The sequence below is a fragment of the Arthrobotrys flagrans genome, assembly GCF_004000055.1.
Source record: "Arthrobotrys flagrans strain CBS H-5679 chromosome Unknown unitig_0, whole genome shotgun sequence".
In the NCBI taxonomy this organism is placed as follows: domain Eukaryota; kingdom Fungi; phylum Ascomycota; class Orbiliomycetes; order Orbiliales; family Orbiliaceae; genus Arthrobotrys; species Arthrobotrys flagrans.
The window spans coordinates 3,745,379-3,766,168 of record NW_027137550.1 but is presented as its reverse complement, the minus strand read 5'-3'; the positions used below and the strand labels follow the sequence as shown (position 1 = coordinate 3,766,168).

At 46.9% G+C, this 20,790-nt stretch overlaps 6 protein-coding genes across 6 annotated transcripts; 4 read left to right on the top strand and 2 right to left on the bottom strand.

Moving 5' to 3' along the window:
* Positions 1 to 2: 2 nt before the first annotated feature.
* Positions 3 to 1,896, top strand: DFL_004143 (uncharacterized protein; the record flags this gene model as incomplete). Its single annotated transcript, XM_067633188.1, has 4 exons — positions 3 to 213; positions 276 to 1,500; positions 1,557 to 1,737; positions 1,795 to 1,896. The coding sequence occupies 4 exons, from the start codon at positions 3 to 5 to the stop codon at positions 1,894 to 1,896; spliced, it is 1,719 nt and encodes a 572-aa protein (XP_067491382.1).
* Positions 1,897 to 2,394: 498 nt separating this feature from the next.
* On the top strand, positions 2,395 to 3,814 carry DFL_004142 (uncharacterized protein; the record flags this gene model as incomplete). The annotated part of the gene is made up of 6 exons (XM_067633187.1): positions 2,395 to 2,444; positions 2,622 to 2,653; positions 2,900 to 2,948; positions 3,118 to 3,171; positions 3,239 to 3,347; positions 3,455 to 3,814. 6 exons carry the CDS (start codon positions 2,395 to 2,397, stop codon positions 3,812 to 3,814), a joined length of 654 nt encoding a protein of 217 aa, XP_067491381.1.
* A 1,451-nt stretch (positions 3,815 to 5,265) lies between these two features.
* DFL_004141 (uncharacterized protein) lies at positions 5,266 to 7,554 on the bottom strand (the record flags this gene model as incomplete). Its single annotated transcript, XM_067633186.1, has 11 exons — positions 5,266 to 5,285; positions 5,376 to 5,432; positions 5,502 to 5,608; positions 5,739 to 5,845; positions 5,958 to 6,030; positions 6,169 to 6,242; positions 6,430 to 6,456; positions 6,578 to 6,593; positions 6,675 to 6,717; positions 7,447 to 7,481; positions 7,544 to 7,554. The coding sequence occupies 11 exons, from the start codon at positions 7,552 to 7,554 to the stop codon at positions 5,266 to 5,268; spliced, it is 570 nt and encodes a 189-aa protein (XP_067491380.1).
* A 5,227-nt stretch (positions 7,555 to 12,781) lies between these two features.
* Positions 12,782 to 13,907, top strand: DFL_004140 (uncharacterized protein; the record flags this gene model as incomplete). The annotated part of the gene is made up of 5 exons (XM_067633185.1): positions 12,782 to 13,037; positions 13,215 to 13,518; positions 13,614 to 13,639; positions 13,709 to 13,778; positions 13,865 to 13,907. The coding sequence occupies 5 exons, from the start codon at positions 12,782 to 12,784 to the stop codon at positions 13,905 to 13,907; spliced, it is 699 nt and encodes a 232-aa protein (XP_067491379.1).
* A 3,206-nt stretch (positions 13,908 to 17,113) lies between these two features.
* DFL_004139 (uncharacterized protein) lies at positions 17,114 to 18,540 on the top strand (the record flags this gene model as incomplete). Its single annotated transcript, XM_067633183.1, has 7 exons — positions 17,114 to 17,138; positions 17,275 to 17,307; positions 17,387 to 17,761; positions 17,857 to 17,950; positions 18,019 to 18,066; positions 18,143 to 18,441; positions 18,521 to 18,540. 7 exons carry the CDS (start codon positions 17,114 to 17,116, stop codon positions 18,538 to 18,540), a joined length of 894 nt encoding a protein of 297 aa, XP_067491378.1.
* Positions 18,541 to 19,144: 604 nt separating this feature from the next.
* DFL_004138 (uncharacterized protein) lies at positions 19,145 to 20,762 on the bottom strand (the record flags this gene model as incomplete). The annotated part of the gene is made up of 3 exons (XM_067633182.1): positions 19,145 to 19,651; positions 19,725 to 20,350; positions 20,444 to 20,762. 3 exons carry the CDS (start codon positions 20,760 to 20,762, stop codon positions 19,145 to 19,147), a joined length of 1,452 nt encoding a protein of 483 aa, XP_067491377.1.
* Positions 20,763 to 20,790: the final 28 nt, after the last annotated feature.

Here is a 20,790-nt window from a genome sequence, read left to right as displayed (position 1 = left end):
TCATGGCACCGGTTTTCAACGACATCATTACCAAGCTCGCAACGGATGGCGCGTGGGGTCCCCAAGACCCAACCGAGGCGGAGGGGACTATCAATGGCATGCCCTACAACCCATTTTCAAAGGGCGATAAGCTAGGACGACTGGCCGATTGGTCTGGAGATGCGAAGGGTGACAGAGATCAAAGAGGCCGTGGATACGGTAGAAATTATAGAGGTATGTGATAGCATCCCAATAAAAACCTTCGAGCTAGTGGAGATGCTTACTATCTGGAATAGACCAACAAATTTATGGAGCTGGTGCTTCGACACTCTTCCCACAATTGCAAGGCGAGGATGAAGCTAGTTTCTCCTTGGTTGATAACAGATCGAATGTCAAACCAAGAACTCCCTTCTCTCGCGGTGGTGGAACCGTCTTCCGAGGACGTGGCCGCGGAGCCGCTGGTGCTGCCCGTGGAGGCCAGAGAGGCCAGCAGTTTGGCAGACAGCAAGCTGGAAGAGCGCAGGGCGAAGTTTCCAGAGGACCTAGGAGCAATAGAGGACGTAGATTCGGCTGGAAGGATTACGACAAGCCACAGAGAAACAGAGACTCGTCCGTTGTTATCAAACCTGATTGGAAAATGCTAGAGGAGATTGACTTCAACCGCCTCGGCAAGCTTAATCTCGAGATCGACGATGGAGAAGATGTCGAGTCTTATGGTTCTTTGTTCTACTACAACCGTTCTTTCGATCGCTCTGCAACCAAAGCGACATCGACACCTTTGGTTATCTTTGACAGGGCGTGGTACAATCCAACCACATCCGGCGACCCAATCATTCAGAAGCTTGCAGACAGCGAGAAGGCCACTATCTTCGCGACGGATACCATCCTCTCTACTTTGATGTGTGCCACACGATCCGTCTACAGCTGGGATATTGTTATCAACCGAGTTGGAAACAAGCTTTACTTTGATAAACGTGATGGTTCTCAGATTGACTTCGCTACTGTCAACGAGAACGCTGCCGACCCACCTATGGATGTTAACGACAGCAACAAGGAGAACATTAATTCCCCTGGCCGATTGGCTCTTGAGGCTACCGTCCTTAACGCCAATTTCGCCGTCCAGGCCGTTATTGAAGACTCTGAGCATGAGCACAAGTTTGAACATGAGGATCCTTTCTATACCCCTGCGCCAGGCGAGCCTGAACTGGCGAGGAAAGGATATAAGTATAGACGTTTCGATTTGTCCTTGTCGGATGATCAGCCACTCCACCTGATCGTCAGGACTGAGATCGATGCTGTTATGAAGAACCCGGCTTCTGGCCAGAATAATCTCGTGACGATTAAGGCCTTGAATGAGTTCGACGAGAGAGCACAAGGCAGTGGCGGAGCTATGAGCTGGCGCAACAAGCTCCACACCTCCCGTGGTGCTATCGTTGCTACTGAAATGAAGAATAACAGCTGCAAGCTTGCTAAGTGGACCACCCAGGCCATCTTAGCTAAGACTGACTTCATGAGAATCGGGTAAGCTTCCATCACAACTTTTCTACGTGCCGGCTGCCATGCTAATGTGTTGAAAGCTTCATTTCCCGAGTAAACCCCAAGGAACGAGAGAAGCACGTCGTCCTAGGTGTCGTCGGATACAAACCCCGCGAATTTGCGAACCAAATGAACCTTAGCTTGAGCAATGGATGGGGTATCGTTAGAACGATCATCGACATGTGTATGGCGATGCCTGAAGGGAAATATATCCTTGTCAAGGTTCGTAGGAAGCTCGTTCGCTTGCTTTGGGCTGTGATATACTAACCGAAATTTCAGGATCCCAATAAGCAAGTCGTTCGTCTATATGAGGTCCCACCAACCTCGTTTGAAGAGGAAGCTGAAGGCGAAGCAGCCATCGAAGAGGAGGCGGAAGAGTGAAGAAGCAGTTATTGATTATCGAATACGATGGAGAACCATATTGAACTTTCTAATACGTCCTACCAAATCTAGCGACCTGCATTTGCGAAACCTGTATCGGCGGTAGTCCCCCGTACCTCTATTTTATCATCCATCCCCGGAAGCTGCGCTTTTGCTTCTCCGGTTCGAAAGCCAATAGATGCAATCAGATTAGGAGCTTTTAATATGACAATCTTGATCCGAAGATATCACCACTATCTCTCTCCGTTTCAGTGCTAGTTCCACAGCCGCTTTCCAGTTTCTGATAAAATCTGAAAGGATCAGGCAAGCCAAGCATAAAGTTTTTTATTTCCCAACCTCATACAAACCCCCTCGTTCCGAGTTTTATCCACATTTCATCGCCTCCTAGTACAAGAAAGCGAAAACAGACACCCCACCATCCTCTTTCCCCCGTACCCTTTGTCCGTAGATACCTTCCCTATTCCCACCTGCCCATAGAAACCCCATCGACCTTCAGACATGAGTGATCCCTTAAACGACGGTGAAGACTTCTGGATATTCGGTTATGGGTAACGGCTTCTCTCTCCCTCTCCCCACTGAATACCCGCCTCCCTTATCCGTTCCTTCGGGATCCTATCACCAAAACCCCGTTTCTTGCACGGCCTTCGTTCGCTTAGGCGTCATCATGCATACCTAGGGCGTCTTGCTCCAAGTGCAACGGTCACTAACGACCACCGTCGAAACAGAAGTCTAATATGGAAACCTCCACCAACGTTTGGTCAGTGACCGTCGACATGCATGATATTTCCTCTTCCTACAGCTACGGTTTGGGCCCTGTATGGCTTTAGTGCTATTCTGGCCTCCACCGAAAATTTCGCGTGCGAGGAAAAAACAAAAACCTTTTCAACACTCGCGACCACCAACTAAACTACCCCATATCTCTGCACTCCATCTGGCGAAAGGGAAAAGGACAAGGGCTTACCAACTACTTGTGTCTCAAAGGATACCACGTCGACTGATACAGCCCGTCGCGTACCTTGTTACATAGAACGAGGTTACATTCGAAGATTTTGGCAGGTACCGAAATGTCCCAGATAGCTTCTACTGACGTCCCTGCATTTGGATGTCTCGGGATGTTTTCCCAACCCCATGGCTCGTTTCGATACGACGATAGGTTATATATGGAAAGCATTGGTATTCTGACAGCGGGGCATTATCTTTGAGGTCATTGGTTTCCTATAGGCAAGGTGGAGATCCCCAAAAAGCAACCTTTGGACATAGCTTACCTTGGGTTCCGTATCTTGCATATGCACAAACGGGCCTTTCCGTCATGGACAAACTAACAAGGCTTGATACCCAATAGCGAGGACCATCGTGGGACACCCGAAGCTCCTGGTCGCGTTGTCACTCTGATAGCACACGAGACGGACGAGCCCGTATGGGGTGCAGCATATCTCATCGCACCCGCGGAGGTCAGTGAAAAACTCATTGGCCCAAAATACGCGCCCATTTTCGGGTGTTTGCATGCATGCATCCGCTGCAGAACCTCGTATACTGAGAATTTCACACCTGCCTTTAGGTAGAAAGAATAAAAGCCTACCTTGACCTCCGTGAAATCAACGGTTACACGATCCATCGACATCCAGTATATCATAATCTCTCGCGCAAGGAGTCCGAAGGTGTACCCAACCCCATACCAGCAATCGTATACATTGGTACACCCGATAATCCACAATTCGTCGGACCTCCCGAGTCCACTCACGCACTGGCGCAACACATCCTGAATTCTCGAGGCCCATCTGGTGAGAATAAGGAGTACTTATACAACTTGTATACCGCGTTAGAACAACTAGCCCCCGAGGCCCACGATTCCCATATCACGGAGCTTGCGAAGACGGCTGCTGAGATCGAAGGGAAACCTCTAAAGGACTCTAACTGACGTCTCCATCCATCATTTCCCTTTTCATCGGGAAAACATAACTGCGGTGGTAATTATAGACAATCCTGGCATATCTAGCGTTCGTTGAGATAATTATCTGATAGAAGGCTAGGAACATCAGCGACAGTTATTTCTTCTTTGCGTATCAACTTCAGTAACAATTGCAAACCCAAAACAAAAAATAACAAAAAAAAAAGATCATGTTGACGAGGCCCGCTCCGCTCGAGGCACTGTATCAGAGAAAATCGTCTTTCGCGTCCGCACAAAGCAAAAATATCGGGAAGGGCTCGCCATAGCTTCCCTTGTTTATAGATCAGAATGCGCATGTTGATGAGGCCCGCTCCGCTCGAGGCACTGTGCATACTTTCTAATGAAAAGCCCTGAAAGACAAGGACAGTTAACCTTTTCATTCAAGAAAGAAGATCCAAAAGACAAAAAGAGAACAAAAAAAAAAAAAAAAAAAACCATCATTCACTCACTCGGACAATACAAAATTCAGACAAGGAAATATCTACAAGCTTGCGAGTCCTTCCCTAACTAACTGTAAGTCTGGAGTTGACGGAGATGGATAACAATTAGTGACGACAAAGGTATTTTGATTTATGTCCTTTCTGAAAGTCTTATCTGGAACAACTGGAGTCAATATATTTGGCAAATGCCTGGCCTCGCTCGAATACCCAGTGTTCAGGGAAATGGCGGCCTTACCTTTATATCCACTTTCCTGCATTGCCTATTATAGCGTTTCGTTTCCTCAGTGGTCCCACTGACCTACCTTTTGGTCACATTATTCGATCGATCCGGTTCTACTGCACGTCGGCGTTGTTGATATCGCAGCACCAGCAGTCTAGAATCAGGAACAGAGAATAAGAAGAAAAGAAAGAATGCATTTAGAAGCTTCAAAGGTGCATTAAGTGGACATTTAAAGGAAAAGGGTAAAAACGCGTATTGCCTTGTCACAAAATCCGCCGTTTATATCTCTTTTACAAATTATGCACCACGGCCGCCCCAAACGAAAAGGAAATAATCAAGCAGTACTCGAAAATCTGCAGATAGCCACCCAATGTTTTTTTGTTGCCCTTGGTATAAAACGGAGACTGCATGCAAGGAGGATATAAAGGAAGAGAAAGATGTTCGAAGGAAAAGGAAGAGTACATGAGAGGAGGATTTACAAGGAGAAAGCAGGTATCCAACCCAAAAAGAAAAAAAAGAGAGAAATTTCGAAAGGGATGATAAGACGTATAGGAGACAAAATTTGATACAGCTCAAACGAATCCCGGTGTATCCTTTTTTGGGCCAACACTGAGAACGTATACGCCCGTCGAGAGATGGTTCAAAGGAAAGGTACGCCAGCAGTTAACGGACAACGGCATGATGCAAGGAAGAAAGCGTCTATACAGGTTGTGGAGCTGAAATTCGTAAATCGTATCATGAAACGAGTTTCGAATTCGCATTTAGTATCCAGTGCCTTGGCCTGTTACCATATGAGGTGAGTTAGCATTGGAGCTTCTGGATGTCGAACTAACCCTCGATTCTTCAAGATTGCCACCGGTGCACCACTTACCGCCGTACCCAGCGTTTGAATACCCGTCGTGACCTTGTCCTTGTTGTGGATAGCCACCTAGAGCCCACATATACGTAAGTCTGTGATTTTTCGTGGGACTATAACCCCAGGAAAGTGTTGACTGACCCCATTGCCCACCAGCGCCACCGCCGCCGTAGGTACCAGAGGAATTTTCCCTACCCTGGCCCACCTTACTGGCGGCCTTATCCACGCGAATATATCGTCCGTCGAACCTATATCAAAATTGCTCCATCTCAGCCATCCTGCTTCCGAGCAAAGTGGGGAGCTGCTGTAGCTCCGGAAGCTAGCTCCACCGCCGCAACAAGCATCCCCAGAAACCACGAGAGGGAGGCGTCAACTTACTCGGTGTTGTTCATGGCGTTCATCGCAGTGGTAGCATCGTCCTCACTTGAGAATCGAACGAAGCCAAAGCCCCGCGAACGACCCGTATCTCGGTCCTTGACAACGACCTATAGTGAAGCCGGGAAAAACGAACCAGCTGATTAGTATCAACAAGGGTTTGGGCCGGAGCCGAGAGGGAGAAGAGCTTTTTTTGCGTTTCGTTGGAAATGGCAAACTCACCGCTTCCTCGACTGGACCGAACTCCTCGAACTTTGCACGAAGAGTCTGGTCATCTGTGTGCCAGGCAAGACCGCTGTTGTCGCGAGAGAAGACATGGAACGAATTAGAGAAGCAGTCCAGGATCGATATCGAGATCCGAAGCTGCCCACGGCCGCCACAGAACCGTTTCGAATCAGGGTAAACCGGCTGGGAATTCAAGTGCCAAACTTACCCGACGAAGAGCTTGGACATGATTGCTAGCTGCGAATGATAAGAGAGATAAAAAACGTGACTGTGGAGGAGCAACTACAACGCCTTTAGAATATCGTTCTTGATAACGGATCAAGGAAGAAGGATGGGGAGGATGAAGATGGGAAAATGACCGGCTGTTCCACGTTGTCTGCTTGGGAGGGATATGGCAGAGATGAGGACAGGCAGCGAGCTGGCCTTATGACAGGGTCTTTTCTGCGGGTAGGAACAGAAGAGGACTTACGGACGTTTTTTTTGGTGTGTTTGTGTTCTACGAGCTTGTGCCCTTTGGTAGGACCAGAGAGACCAAGTGTGAGGGGCAGAACGGGGTTAGTGGCAGAGCAAGACGAGTGGCAGAGGCAGAATACTTGTACGGTATCGCCCGGTGGTACCTTTGTTTGATGAGAGCTGTGTACTACTTGCTTAGTATGGGTAGTCCCATGTCCCCTCCTCACGGTGACCTCTTATTTTGAACAGTACTTTGCTTACTTTTTCAACGGCACCGTCCTGTGCTTCCCTGCTGGCGACGGAGCTATTGGAGAGAGGTAAAGATCTTTTTGTCTCAAGATTTGGCCCGGTTCTCAAGGAACTCTTTGAGAACAAGTGTGGCACTAAAAAGGCAGACCGATGTCGAAAGAGTGGGATACCTGGGTTGATTTGAAGGCGGGGTGTCGGAAAAAGATGGTGGTTTTAGGAAGCGTATGTACCTGTTTTCTGATTCGAAATCCCCCCAATGACAAGAAGGTCGAAAAAGAAAGAAAGGATGAAAGAAAGGAGAAAGGAACTGTTGTTAACTTCAGCTGCCTCCTGGATATTTTTTTTTTTTCTATAACAACTGTTTGAAGAAGTTGTTATAATTTTTATTTTATTTATTTTTTTCCTTTATAAAAATTTCTGTTATCAACTGATAGAACTCGTTCGTCGTCGTCGTCGTCTGTTTTGGGCTTCTCGATGAGCCTGCCAATTCGACCTGCTCTTCAGAATCTTTAAAGTTTTTGCTACCTTCCTTTTCTTCAACTTTACCGAAAGGAGTTCCTGGCGAGCGAGAGAAGTCCTTTGAGGCGTGGTTGAGTGAAGAGTGACAAGATGTTTTTTTTTTATTTTTTTTTTATTTTTTATTCTATCTTATTTCCCATGCAGAACTGTCCTTCTTGTCGAGGAATATGGTGATGGTGAAAATATTGGTGCAGAGACGAACTCGGCCTTTTCTACTAGGGCTTTTACAGCAGCGGACTTTTCTGATCGAACGGGATGGACGAACTTCGAACGGGCCTGGCCTCGATAAGGCAGATGAGACTATGTCAGTCAGCAGCTGTGGCACACGATCTTTGAGATCTCATTGGTGTCGGGAAATGAACCAAAGGGACATAATTTTGGGAAGTTAGAACTAAAGCTTCAAAACGGAGTGGATCCGAGCAAGTGCATATATCTCAATTGAAAGGGATAACCGAAAAGGCAGAGACGGCGTGCGCGAGCGAGCAAACCATGCTGCTTGCTAGCTAGCTAGCTAGCTCCATTTCCCTCTCGCAGCAGCAGCAGCTAGGGCAGCCGCGGCGGATGTTGGCTGCAGCTAAAAGACTCGCATATAACAAGGTCAATAATACTTATGGTTATTGATATCATTGATTCTACGGATCGCAACCCTAACGTATAGCGCACTCTATACTGGAATCGCACCGAATGACAGGCCTTTTTTCTGAGATTGCTTTTTTTTTTTTCCTGCTCGCTTCGTCTTCCGCTCACTCGCTCCTTCCTTCTGGCTGATTAGGCCCAGTTCCCTCAAATTTCATTCGTGGACTTGGACTTGTCTCGTTTGCACTCGCAATTTCTAATATCCATTGCTGAACATGCCCGATGTCTCTGAAAGAGCCATGAGGGGTTGGTTCTGCTTCAGTTCCTGCAAGTCCAAGGGCATAGAGGCCAATGATCTCTAAAGGCAGAGCACAGGCTAATCGTGAACAACACTCTAGCGCAGTGCAACAGGCGAAGTTCGTTCCTTGCCCCAACTAAGGAACTAGGCGGGTCGCCCTGCTGGCTGGCTTCTATTGGGCATTTCTCTCTCTGATGCGTTTTTCGTCCCTGTGCTCCCAATGGTATTGCTTTGCCGGAATACTCTTTTTTACCTTGGCCGGTGGGTGACCCTTGCACAAACAATAAAATAAAATAAAATAAGGTCTTGGAGGGGCGAGAACAAATGCAAGCCAAAAGGTACACCTTACGATGCATCCAACGTGGGGAAGAAGACCAAAGGAACATTATACGCACACTTAAATTTTTTCTTTTCTTTTCCCCACCCAGAAAATCTAGCTGGGTACAGGTTGGAGAACAAATCGGCACGTGCGTGCAACGTACAAGCTTAACGAATATGACTGCGGAGAAGAGCCTCGACTTTGCACAAAGCGGAAGAGGCGAGGTGATCGAAGGCGACGGCGGCGGGGTAAAAAAAAAGTAGGGCCAGAACTGGGCGACCCAGGATTATTTGTGCTTGCGAGAACAATCCAAGTATTCGGTGCACTACGCTGGAAGGTTGTGTCCTTTTTCAAATTGAGGGGTCGTTACGGTGCTTTTATGGGTGCAGGATGCATGTGGTCGTTCACGTTTCCTCAGAGCTTACAACCTACTATCAAAAAGCAAGTTACGACCTCCCCGTTCCCTCCAAATCGAACTTGAAGGGCTCTTCGAAACCATTCTTCAGAATTTTCCCCTTGCTTTTTCGTTTTTTTTTTCTTTCTTCAACAACCCTACATCATTTTTTTGGAGGCCCCTACATAAACCGTGCACGGCGGTTCACCCACAATCTAGGTTTTTGCGTTTTCGATTCATAATTGTTTTTTTCTCTCCCGATACGTTTACTAATTACCTTGTTGAGGTAGTTCGGATCCGATAAGGTCTATAAAGTTCAACTACTAACGCAACGGGGAACATGTCCTACTGTTGTAGCCATGAGGGCCACCGAAGGAACTGTCTTATGTTCAAACTCATCTCGAAGCTCATGTTATTGTCTCTGAAAAGAATGCCCCATTCATTCATTATTCACCGGGCATTCTCGGGGTTCGACCTTCAGCTGACGAGCCGTGTAAAGATTTTTATGAAATTGATATCGTAGTTGTTTCACTCGGCCCTGGTAAGAAGATTTGAATGTATCCGACTAAATATGAAGCTTAGCTATGTCCGGCGATTTCATATTCGATCTTGAAGTTCCCTGTCCATGAATAAAGCTAGACAAGGGCACAGCATCCAATAAAGTTGTTGGTCTTTCTTTCCCGGATGACGTACTTACTAGCGTAACTGATGGTGGGTATCTTCTTCGACCGAAAAAACTTGATGTTGTATCTTTCCGAGCAGAGCTGAGGCTTCCTCCTAACTTCATAACTTGCTTGGGCTCTTCAATCGTACTTCGTCTTGTCTCGGATATACAACCCTTCTTTTGAACGGTTTGTATCAAAAAGAAAATAAAAGTTAAATCGCTCTTTTGTTAGTGTGAGTCCCGTCAAAAATGCCGACCATCTGATGCCTTGCATGAGTGATGGACAACTAGCTTTACACAGTTTTGTTCAGAGCTCGAGGCACAGAACCATGCCCCCAGCCAACCTAGCTGCATGTAACTTGCCTAACCCACGGACTTATGCACACTCGAAAACTTGCATTTGGGTGCGGCAAGGTCACCTGACACACCAAAATTAATGGATTTCAGCCAATAACCACCGCTACGGGTTGAGGATCGAGGCCTTGCATTTGTTTCTTTTCTTTCTTGAGTCGCTTATTCCCGGTTTCTAATTCAAGGCAAGGTCGATTTGCAACAAGATGGATGGCCTACCCTCGAGTAGCATAGCTCTAAAACTTGTCTCCCCGGGTTTCGAGTACATACTTGGTGGAGCTTTTCATTGACTGCAATTGAGAGTCGTTCTCCTCCTTTTTACCTTGGCTTAAGGGGGGGTAGAACTGCCCTCGAAGCCACCTTTGTCATTGTTCAGCTGAGTTTAAGGGTCTCTAGAGTCGTAATATCGCCCGAAACATGTCGATGTCTAGACCGGATCGCGGAGATCTCGAGTCAAGAACTGAAGCTGCTTTCCCTGACCGGTTCGTCCTTCCCCCCCGCTGTCTCCCCTCAAATCGCGAGAGGAGCTAGGTGTCTCATGCTTCGCAGCCCTACTCTCCGTATCTTCGGATCCTCTTTGTTTTTTTTTTTTTCGAACATTCCATCCAGCATCTTCGATCGAATCCGGCGATAATATCGATCCAGTCTGTTGGAATCAGAGTCTCGAATGAAAATGCGGAAGTATAACCGCTCGGTTCTCCCGCCTTCGTCTAAGGCATTGGGTCCGGGCTCAAAAGTGATTTAAATATCTCACCTAGTCTCCTGATCTTTGCACTGATTCATATACTTCCTGACCACATCCGATCTGAGACCTTGGAAGCCACGCAACAAACATCCATTAGCAACTAATTGCGATTCAGATCGTACGGATTTCTCCATCGAATTCGTTTCTGGAAAATGGTCTATCTTCATTGGATAGGAGACCACCGCATTGTCAAGAGCGGGAAATGAAACACTGTGGATAGCGGGGTCAAGGCCCATTAACGTGATCAAGGCAAAACAAAAGAGATGATATGATAGACATTCTTGCATTTCAAAAAAAAAGTGGGTTCTCATGCGTTGTTTGCAGATACTATTATGCAAGCAGATTCCATAATCCTACGAGGACTAAGGTTCTCTATACATCCTTGACCCATTCCCGTTTTAACGCACAAAAAGGCCTTTCGGCGAGGAAAGAGGGAGGGCATATACAGGACGAGGACGAGGAGCCTATGAGAAGGGGAAGAGGACGAAGACAGAGATTTAATGCTGGTCAGCTGCAGCTGAAATGCATGCATAGACATCCATCCAACCCTTTCACTTCTGGGCGTTTTTTATTTTATTTTATTTTATTTTTTTTTTTATTTGACTAAGGACTATTATTCTTCTTTCAAGTTCGTCTGAACAAAATGGCTAGGAGGGCTTACGGGGTTTTGGAAAGAGAGGACCGTGGCACCAACTTACAAGTGCATACATTGATCTTGTCGTAAACCAACTTTTCTTGACTATCTTGAGTTCCTATCCGGCGACTTACTACGTAGTAGTCTGTCCCTCCTCAGCTAGTTGATTTCTAAATTTCTATCATTGCCTGCACGTCTAACAAGATCGTAGTTAGTTAGCTCTCATAGCCCCTTCCTCCTTCGAGGTTTTGATACCTGCGCCTCCGCTTCAACTGATCGCAAAACCCACATCATGCAATGCAATTTCTATGCACTCAAAAATATGATGTAGCCATCCACGTCAAGTTTACCCGGAAAATATGCATGATTCGTTCAGCGTACTGGATACCAAACGATACTTTTTGGCCTTTCCTAGCTATCGCATCTTTAATCAGAAGACCAGTGTGTTCCCACCCATGTGTTCCCATATTCTCTCGTTTTCGTCTTGCCATTATGATATCGATACCGACTGACACTTTAATTTCAGCCGACGGCTCTATCTATAGATCTAGAGCGCTATAGCTCTTTTAGTACCAATGGCCACGGCCAGACCCTTAAGTTCCCTTGCGTTGGCCATGTCGTTGGCTCGCGCTCGCACGGTCTCTGTGGAGACCGCCGCAGATCTCACAACTCCACGTTTTTGGTAGCGCTTCGAGTGCGAGAGCGCAGCCAAATGCGACTCATAAAATATTACTTGCCCGTTTACTACCACCGCTGACTGCTACACTGCCATCCATCCATCTCCTTCTCAATCAATCAGTCTATCAATCAGCCGACCACATCGCCATCAGACTAGTGTAACTCCAGCCTTTTACAGTTCGCAGGATAGTAATATTGTATCGGATTTCCTGGCCATTCGCAGTTCGAGATAAATCCAGGAGCCGTCTCGGTCACGTTGTGATCTACCGCAAAAAGGAGTCGGTGCTCCTTCTCTTCCTCTTACTCCAGTTGGAAAGCATTTCCTCAACTTTATGAAATTGAAGAGCAATAATTCTCCACTTTTACACTTCAAAAAGAGTCCCCCCCCCAGGAACGGGTCGGCTGCGCCAGCTTTCCGCTTGACGTGTGTGGATACTTTGGGAGATCGCAGGTTTCACAGGAAATCCCGCAGCTAACCAGGTCCTCTTAAGTTCCCGTCTGGTCACAATTCTTGCGTGCTCTTGCTTATCGGCCTGCAAGCTTGAGAACAATCTGAGGCTGATCCCTGGGTTTGGTCCCAGCTCGGCTCATGCACCCACCATTGGCACTCAATTTCCCGTTTCTCGTCCCGCATCTTGCTCGCCAGGCCAGGCCGTGCCATTTCCAAGATGTAACACGTCCAGAAACCAGGAATTCAAACCCAGGCTGGATCTCGCGCGGGAGGAGCGCCCGAGATACGAGCGCGCACCCCGCCTGACGATTTAAAGAACCCTGCATATATAATCTGTGATTTGCAAGGGAAACAAAGGAAGATTTTGGCTCAAGATATCCATTAATTATCTTGCTGCCTTGCCTCGCCTGCTACCCGCAGCCCCGGCCCGATCTTGTGCATATATAGATACGTCTATAATCTGGGTTTGGGAATGCAGGAGGCTCACGCGATGCCACTGACAAGTGCATCGTTATCGCATTTGCAAAAAAGGCATAGAAAGAGGGGGTTTGATCATGTCGCTTCATACGTGGCCGAACAAGCTGCCTATCCTCCTGGACAAAGTGGAGACGAGAACGTCGAAACGGACAATCCCGCTTCCCCAAGAAAATCATCGATCATCTTACTGGGCGAAGAGGCAGCTGGTCTCTCTCGAAGTGCAGCTCAGGGTCACATCCAACCAAAAGATGAGAACCCCGAATACCGCAGTCCATCTCCAATTCCCACCAATGTCGAGGATTCTCAAGCTTGAAAATGAAAAGAGGTCGCCGATACGTGAAGAAGCTGGATGCTATTGCATGATAATATTTCCTCGGATTTACGAATGCATGTGTTGAGAATGCATTTGAATGAGAACTGACATTTGATTTGCTGAGGCTGCACAGAAACCCGGTCAAGGTATGATAGGGAGAGTGACAAGTCGCCTGGGCCTGCATTGACGCTCACTGCTAAAACGGTATCAAGAAAACGCCAGTGCTATGATAATTCTTTGATATCACTAATCAAGGAGAATAATGCGGAAGATGGCATCAGATACGGATCCGAAACAACATATGTATCATGGTCCACATCATCCGCTAGAAAACCTGCAGAAACTTCACAAAGGGAGGAGGTTTTTGAAAAGAGGCACAAGATGCATGAATCTCGGCAGAAAACTGCGATTGCGAAGACTAGTAGAAAAAAAGAAAAGTACAATGACAACAAGAAGAAGAAGGACAAAGCAAAAGGGCCTAGAATACCGTAGCCAGCCTTTGGTGCTTTGGCGTCGTCTGCGGTGGAATCAGAGCACCTATCAGGTGCAAGGTTAATGGTATATTGAATTTCCCCACATTTTCCCTTTCCCGAGTTAAGCACACTCTAATCTTCCTCATATCCATAGGTGAGGCCGCAAATTGCTACTGGTTTATTCCACAAAGGAAGAGTGTCTGGGCTCAAATCCCGAGCAGCACGTAAGAGTTTTCTCGCCTACCGATATCTACAGTGTTGCCTGCTCTATATTCGTCAAATAGTTAACCCAGATGATGATTTTATCTAGTTCCCGATCTTACATTCTGCGAAATGGACTTTCTACGGAATGAGACATCAGAGAGTCGCCCAGTACAACAAACCGGGGAAAGGAGGAAAGGCAATGGTAAAAGGCGAACAGAAATTGACACTAACGAAGAAATATCATCTTTTTTTTAAGAGAGCGACTTCACTTCTTAGAAAAGAGAACACAGACACCCTCTCGAGCCGTGCCAGGCACCATGCAGCGCCATTAGAAATGCAAGACAAGCCGAATCAGACCAGCATCCAACCAGGGCACCATGGGAGAGCAGGCCGCGGCAAATCTTTATCACGGGGTGGCCAGAACAACAATGTGCGGCATCCGCTAGAAAGAACGTTGCCTCGCTCCCCCTCTTGCCTACAAAACTCTCCGCATCGAAGCAAACCATCTACCTCTACCAACTTACCTGGTGCCTCACCCCAATCGACCTATCTTTGGATCGCTTTCTGTCAATTCTTCCGGAAATACGCATAGCAGTCACCCGCGGACTACATCTTCAGAAATGGACAACCCAGTAGTGACTTGGCTTACAAAAACAGCTCGAGAATACCCAAAAGAACCGGAGAACGATTTCCGCGAGAGGCGCGCATATCTAGGTTCATCAGTTCGTGAGTTCAATGGATTGAGTGGCGGTCCGAGCCCTCTCCAAGAATATTCACCAATTCACCAGTAACACGGGCCAACGTTGGGGAGGTCGCGGGTGTTGGAGAAAGGTCGAGTGTTCACCCCGACGAAAGCGTGATAACGGGAGGTGCAAATATATCCTTACCGCGGTCCCAAGCGGAAAGATACATCCTTCGTTGACAATCTAATGTAGTTCGCGAGCCTCACAGATACTTCGGACCTTATGACGAGATTTTTGGTAGGCCCGTCGATAGTCTCCAAGAGGATACTAATATGCAATTTCGGCATGATGGTCCAGGTTCACACCTAACCGACAGGTTTGATGGCGTTTCCACGTTCGAGTAATCCATGCAAAATGATAACGGGATCATAGATAACAACCCTGGATTTTATCAAGTCGACTTCCCAGCGTCGGGGAACGAACATGCTTACCCACTTAACGAACCTGTTTATCGGGATGACCAATTGGAAACGGCACAGACTTCGGTGGATAGCGCTCGCCATCGAGTCCCGGAAGCGGAAGCAACTAGTCCCTATTACAACAATCGAGACTCAGTTGTTGAAGAAAGCGAGTACCAAGCTACATATGATATAGGGTTTGGCGCGGACGCTTATGATGGGTACGAATAACTTGGAAGATAATAAAATATATAACGGCGGAACTTTAGACGACCTGAGAGGTCCTGCGACAGGAGAAAATGCACATATGGATTTTCGGTCAGAACAATATCAGGATCGTCAGCTGCAAGACGGCCGAAGAACTTCTGGAAACCACATCGACTTTACTAATTCTCCATTCGAAATTGGTGTTAAAGTTTGCGATTTTGAAAATTTTTAACAGATTTTACTATTCGTCTTGGGGCTTTGGGGGATTCGATTTGTCTGGCCTGTTCTTTAGAAGGAATACATATTCTTGGAACTAAACTACTTACCTGAGATAATAATTACTGATTAATTAAATACTTATTCAAACTTCTTTGCCTGGAACTATCTTTGAATATATCAATTGAAGTTATTCCAAAGCATAAACTCCAACTTTTGGTCTGCCTTAATCAAGGCTTCAAGTATCGTAGTAAATAAAGTCTGATTGCTCATACAAACCACATGAGAACGTCTTCTCGGGCCTTACGGTGTTGACAGTGCATCATATCTGCCGGAATGTGTTGAAGTGACGTTGAAATGCCTTATCGCCTGGCGCAGGAAGCCTAAGGCTAAAGCGCATGGAGTCGCTAGGCAAGATCTCCATGCTATTTGCATTAACACGTGCGCGAGAAAAAGGGTACGACCCTTCCTTACTAGAAGACGACCTTAAATCTTCGAGGAGAAGTATCGAATTGATCCTGTGACTTTGACAATCATGACCTAGCGGTAGCTATGACGGCTTTGGTATATGGATATTTGAATTTCGAATATCTTCCGTCCATTCTGGAAATATATATTGTCCTCAACTTGACGAGTAAAAATACGTCGGTATAAGCTTACGGGAAGCTCAGCCAGCTCAGCCAGCTTCGAGGGGCTTGCCGAATTCCGAAAGACAAACTCCCCTGCTTTCCCTGCCTGGATATTACGAAACCTTTCCCTTCCTTCCCTTGATGAACCGGCACAAACTGCCATGCATGATAATAAACTGTAGGATTTAATATTTGAAGCTGACGTATGTCTCTTCTTGGGGTCAGGGAGGAAGGGGGAAAGCCTTCATGGATTTGAATGCGGATATTCACTTGTCCACGAAGATATGCCCGAGAGCCAGGCAGATAATTAATGACAGTGCATACTCGATTGCACCGCCGCCCTGGAGGACATCGGGATATATGATTGTGTTCCTATTTCGAGGAATCCTTTCCTGGAGTCGAGTGAGTGAGTGAGGCTTGAAGTTATAGCAGAAGTGACGATTCTTCTTCTAAACTAAGGCCGGCTGGATGACTGTACTTTGTAGCCCCAGGATCATATTCGTGTCCGAACAAAAGTATATCAGCCTCACATCTCGAATTAGGTAACCAGGCCAGGTACCGATGCTGAGGACGCAGGCGGTTTTCGGAAGCATCTTTTCGAAGACGGTAACAATATAGAATTTTTCCTTTACGCATCTGCCGAGTCAAATAACGCATATGAATCGGTCGTTTCTTTGCAGGTAGCCATAGGCGATAGACCGTAGGTCGTCGGGTTGATTCCTCCTGATAGACGCATATGCGGAGGCCTGTACCTGTCGAGTGTCTGGATGACCCGACTGGTTGGGAACAAGCCGTGCAGCGGGCGGAATATTGTCACACCGTCGTATCATGATATCAAAATATATGCCTCCTCTTCTTCCTCTTCATCTCATCCCATCTTGGCTGGCGGAATTTTTTGTTTCTTTGTTTCCTTGCGTTCCATATAAGATATCACCTTACCAGATATATGGTAGCTACTGCGAGAACCAACGTTAACTAGAGTCGATAAGGCGAAAAGGTTGCTTGGCTGCTTCCAAGGATCTGTTGCTTCAGAAAGGATAATAACCCCAGCCCGCCAGCCCACCCAACCAGCTCAAAATCGTCATCTTCATCTATTCCGACTTTTTTCCCTCTCCGGAAACACCGACACAGGAAAACTTATTCCATCGGGAAGCGCTTCAAGATGGCCTACTACCATTCTAATCCAGGTGCGTAACTGTCTTTGTCTGGATAGCTTCCAGATGCACTGTACTACCCCGCCAAGCCATCGCCATCGACTCCCCCCACCACAGCCATGCGGATGTATGGATGAACGCTGACATCGGACTCGACAATGTCTTCTAGACGACCTCCCAATCCATGCAGAGCCAGAACAAGGTACCTATCCAAAAACCCCATATACACAATCTCTTCCATCGATTCAGCCTACTAAATTCCGTCTTCTATAAAAAAACAGCCGCTCAAATACTCTCCGGTCAAGGAAACCGAAAACCCTCATATCCTCCCCAAAACCAAAACCAAGGCGGATACAATACCAATCAGTACAATAACCAATACGGTGGCCATGGCGGTTATGGAGGAAAACCGCAGCCACCTATCCCACAGCAGAACAATGTTGGTCCCAATAGAACATACAGTCATTCGTCACATGGTGGTGCACCGGGTCCTATTCCCGGTGGATTCCCTCAGTCGCCACCACCTGGACATAATGCAGGATTCGCTGCTGGTCTCCCTGCCAGACCTAGCAGCTCGAGGCCTCCACCGACACCCGCACCGCCACAGGGAGCCGATCCAACACTGTACCCGTTATTCAAGGCGGTTGATAAAGACGGTATGTTAGGGTTTGATGATGATGTTACAAGCTATAAATATACAAATTTGGGGGATTGGGTGACTAGATGGTAATCTTTTTGTGTCTACAAACAGGCAGCGGACAGTTAAGTGAAAAGGAACTACGAGCAGCTCTAGTTAACGGAGATTGGACGTCTTTCGACCCACACACCGTACGGATGATGATAAGGTAAGATCCGGAACCGAGGCTACACGAACACTAAGACAACATGGCTGAAACATATGGTGATTCTGAAGGATGTTTGACACGGACCGTGATGGCACGATTGGGTTTAATGAGTTCTGGTATGATACAAATTCTATTTTATATCTATCATAGATATATATATCTGGTTCGGGGCGCTAATTTAACATGGAATAGTGGTCTATGGGGCTTCCTAGCTGCCTGGCGTGCCCTCTTCGACCGATTTGACACCGACGGCAGCGGCAACATCAGTTACCAGGAGTATTCAAACGCCCTCTCAGCATTTGGTTACCGTCTCTCGCCGCAATTCGTCACAATTCTATTCAAATCATACGACAAGCGTGGTGAAAATGCGATATCATTCGATTTGTTTGTTCAGTCGTGCATTTCGCTAAAGAGAATGACAGAGGTTTTCAAGAAGTATGATGAAGATAGAGATGGATACATCACACTGAGTTTTGAGCAGTTCTTGACGGGTGAGTTACTGCTCAATACTTTCTATTTTGAGTGAACCTTTTGTGTTTTTGAGGGGGGGGCTAATTCTTTTTAATATAGAAATTCTACGACAACGCTGAGCTTTGAATTATGATGAAATGAACAATGTTTTCTTTCTTTCTTTGTCTATGATGTTAATGCGGTATTTGAGGGCTGTAGCTTTTTCAATTCATTTTTCTTGGGAGGAATTTCTTGGGGCTTTTTTGTTCATTCTTTGTTTCTTCATGCATGCACCCCCAAAATTCTCAATTGCTGCTTGGATATCTACGAGGTAATGATGTCGCCTTCTTCCGTTTCTCTCTCAAGTCGGTAGCCGTGATTTCATAAGGGCCTGTGCCTGCTGTTCGAGATTCCCATCTGCTGTTGTTTGTGCATAATTCTTATGCCCCGATTCTCTTTCTGAACCCCTTTGCATTGTCTAGGGACCTTAGCCCCCTCCCCTATTTTGTAGATATTTCTCCTGCAAATCTCACGATTATACCCTTTGATGAAGATACTTTTGCGTCATGTTGGTGCTCTACTATTTGGATAGGTTTGATCGTAGATACGATATCAATTAAATTACAAGCTTGTTTTGGTTATCAAAAAAGAATACTTATCACAAAGCCAGCTCTTCAAACCCACACAAGTCCACTCGAACGCCTCCATCCCATAAACCGCATTCCTTTTTTCCTTTCTTTCATCTTACACTGTCAACTGCACTTCCACGACGCTCTTCATCACCTCCCTCAAAGGCTTCAACGCCTCTGCAACCTCCTTCTCCACAAATTTCCTTGTCTGCTCCGGTGCCCTTCCGACGAAAGTCTCAGGCTTCAACAAATCCTCCAACTCCGCCCACACAGGTTCAAAGAATGGGTCCTTCTTAACCCTCTCTACCAGATCGTTATCGCCACCTTCCATCTTTACAACTGCGCCGGCAGCGTGAGAGTGTACCCTGATAGCCTCATGGGTATCCTGTCGGCTGGCACCCTTGGCGACCATGGCCATGATGATGTTTTCGGTGGCCATGAAGGGGAGTTCTTCTTTGATGTGTTTGTTTAGGATTGCTGGGTAGATTACTAGTCCTGAGGCGACGTTGTTGAGGATCGAGAGGAGGACGTCGGCGGTGAGGAAGGCTTCCGGGATCATGATTCTGCGGATGGCGGAGTCGTCGAGAGAGCGTTCGAGCCATTGGGTTCGGAATGTTGCCAACTGTGTAAATTTCGTTTAGTATAAACCTTTCTTCCGCATTGCTTGAGTGATAGAGGAGCGAGTGTATTCTTACCGCATCGTTTGCCTTATTCCCCAACATCCTTCCCAACGAACATATTCTCTCCGATCTCATAGGATTCCTCTTATAAGCCATGGCCGAGCTACCGATCTGATCCTTCTCAAATGGTTCTTCCATCTCCTTCTTCGATGCCAACAACCGGATCTGTGTTCCAATATTCTCAGCCGTAGCTCCAAACCCAGCCAACGCTTGCACGACATCAATATCAATTTTTCTAGAATACGTCTGCGAAGTCACAGGGTACGCATATTTGAACCCGGCCATTTCAGTAACCAACTCGTCCAATTTCTCGACTTTATCATGATCACCCTGGAAGATAGCAAGGAAGGAGGCTTGAGTCCCCGTTGTTCCCTTGACACCACGGAAACCTAGGTCATCTCTTGCGCGGATGAAGTTTCGAAGATCCCAGAGGAGGTCTTGGAGCCAGAGGGTTGTACGCTTCCCGACGGTGGTGAGTTGGGCGGCTTGGCCGTGGGTGTAGCCTAGAGTTGGGGTGGCGGCTTGTTCGACGGCGAATTTGGAGAGACGGTCGATTAGGGTTGCTAGTTTGGGGATCAGGATGTCGAAACCTTTGCGGAGGAAGATTAGGTCGGCGTTGTCGGTGCAGTAGCAGGACGTTGCTGTTGTAATTATAGTTATATTAGTAGGAGTTTAGTTGTTTTGGTATTTTGGCGGGGTATATCGATATGAAAGAATGGGAGATTCGGCCATACCGCCATAGTGAATAATCCCAGCCGCAGCCGGAGCTCTAAGTCCATAAGCATGAACATGAGCCATAACATCATGCCGTCTCCTCTTCTCCTCTTCAGCTGCGACTTTAAGGTCTTCCTCGTTAACTTCAACGGCAGCTTCCATCTGAGCGATAGCTTCGTCTGAGATATCGACTCCCAATTGTTTTTCAGCTTTGGCAAGCCATAGCCAGAGGTATCTCCAGGTTGTAGAACGAGTCTTTGGGGAGAATAGGACGGCCATGTCATTGCTGGAGTTCCAGCGACCCGCGAGAGGGGTGGAGTAGCGGTCAATGGACGACATGGTGGGATGGTGGGGTTATGCCGTTTTT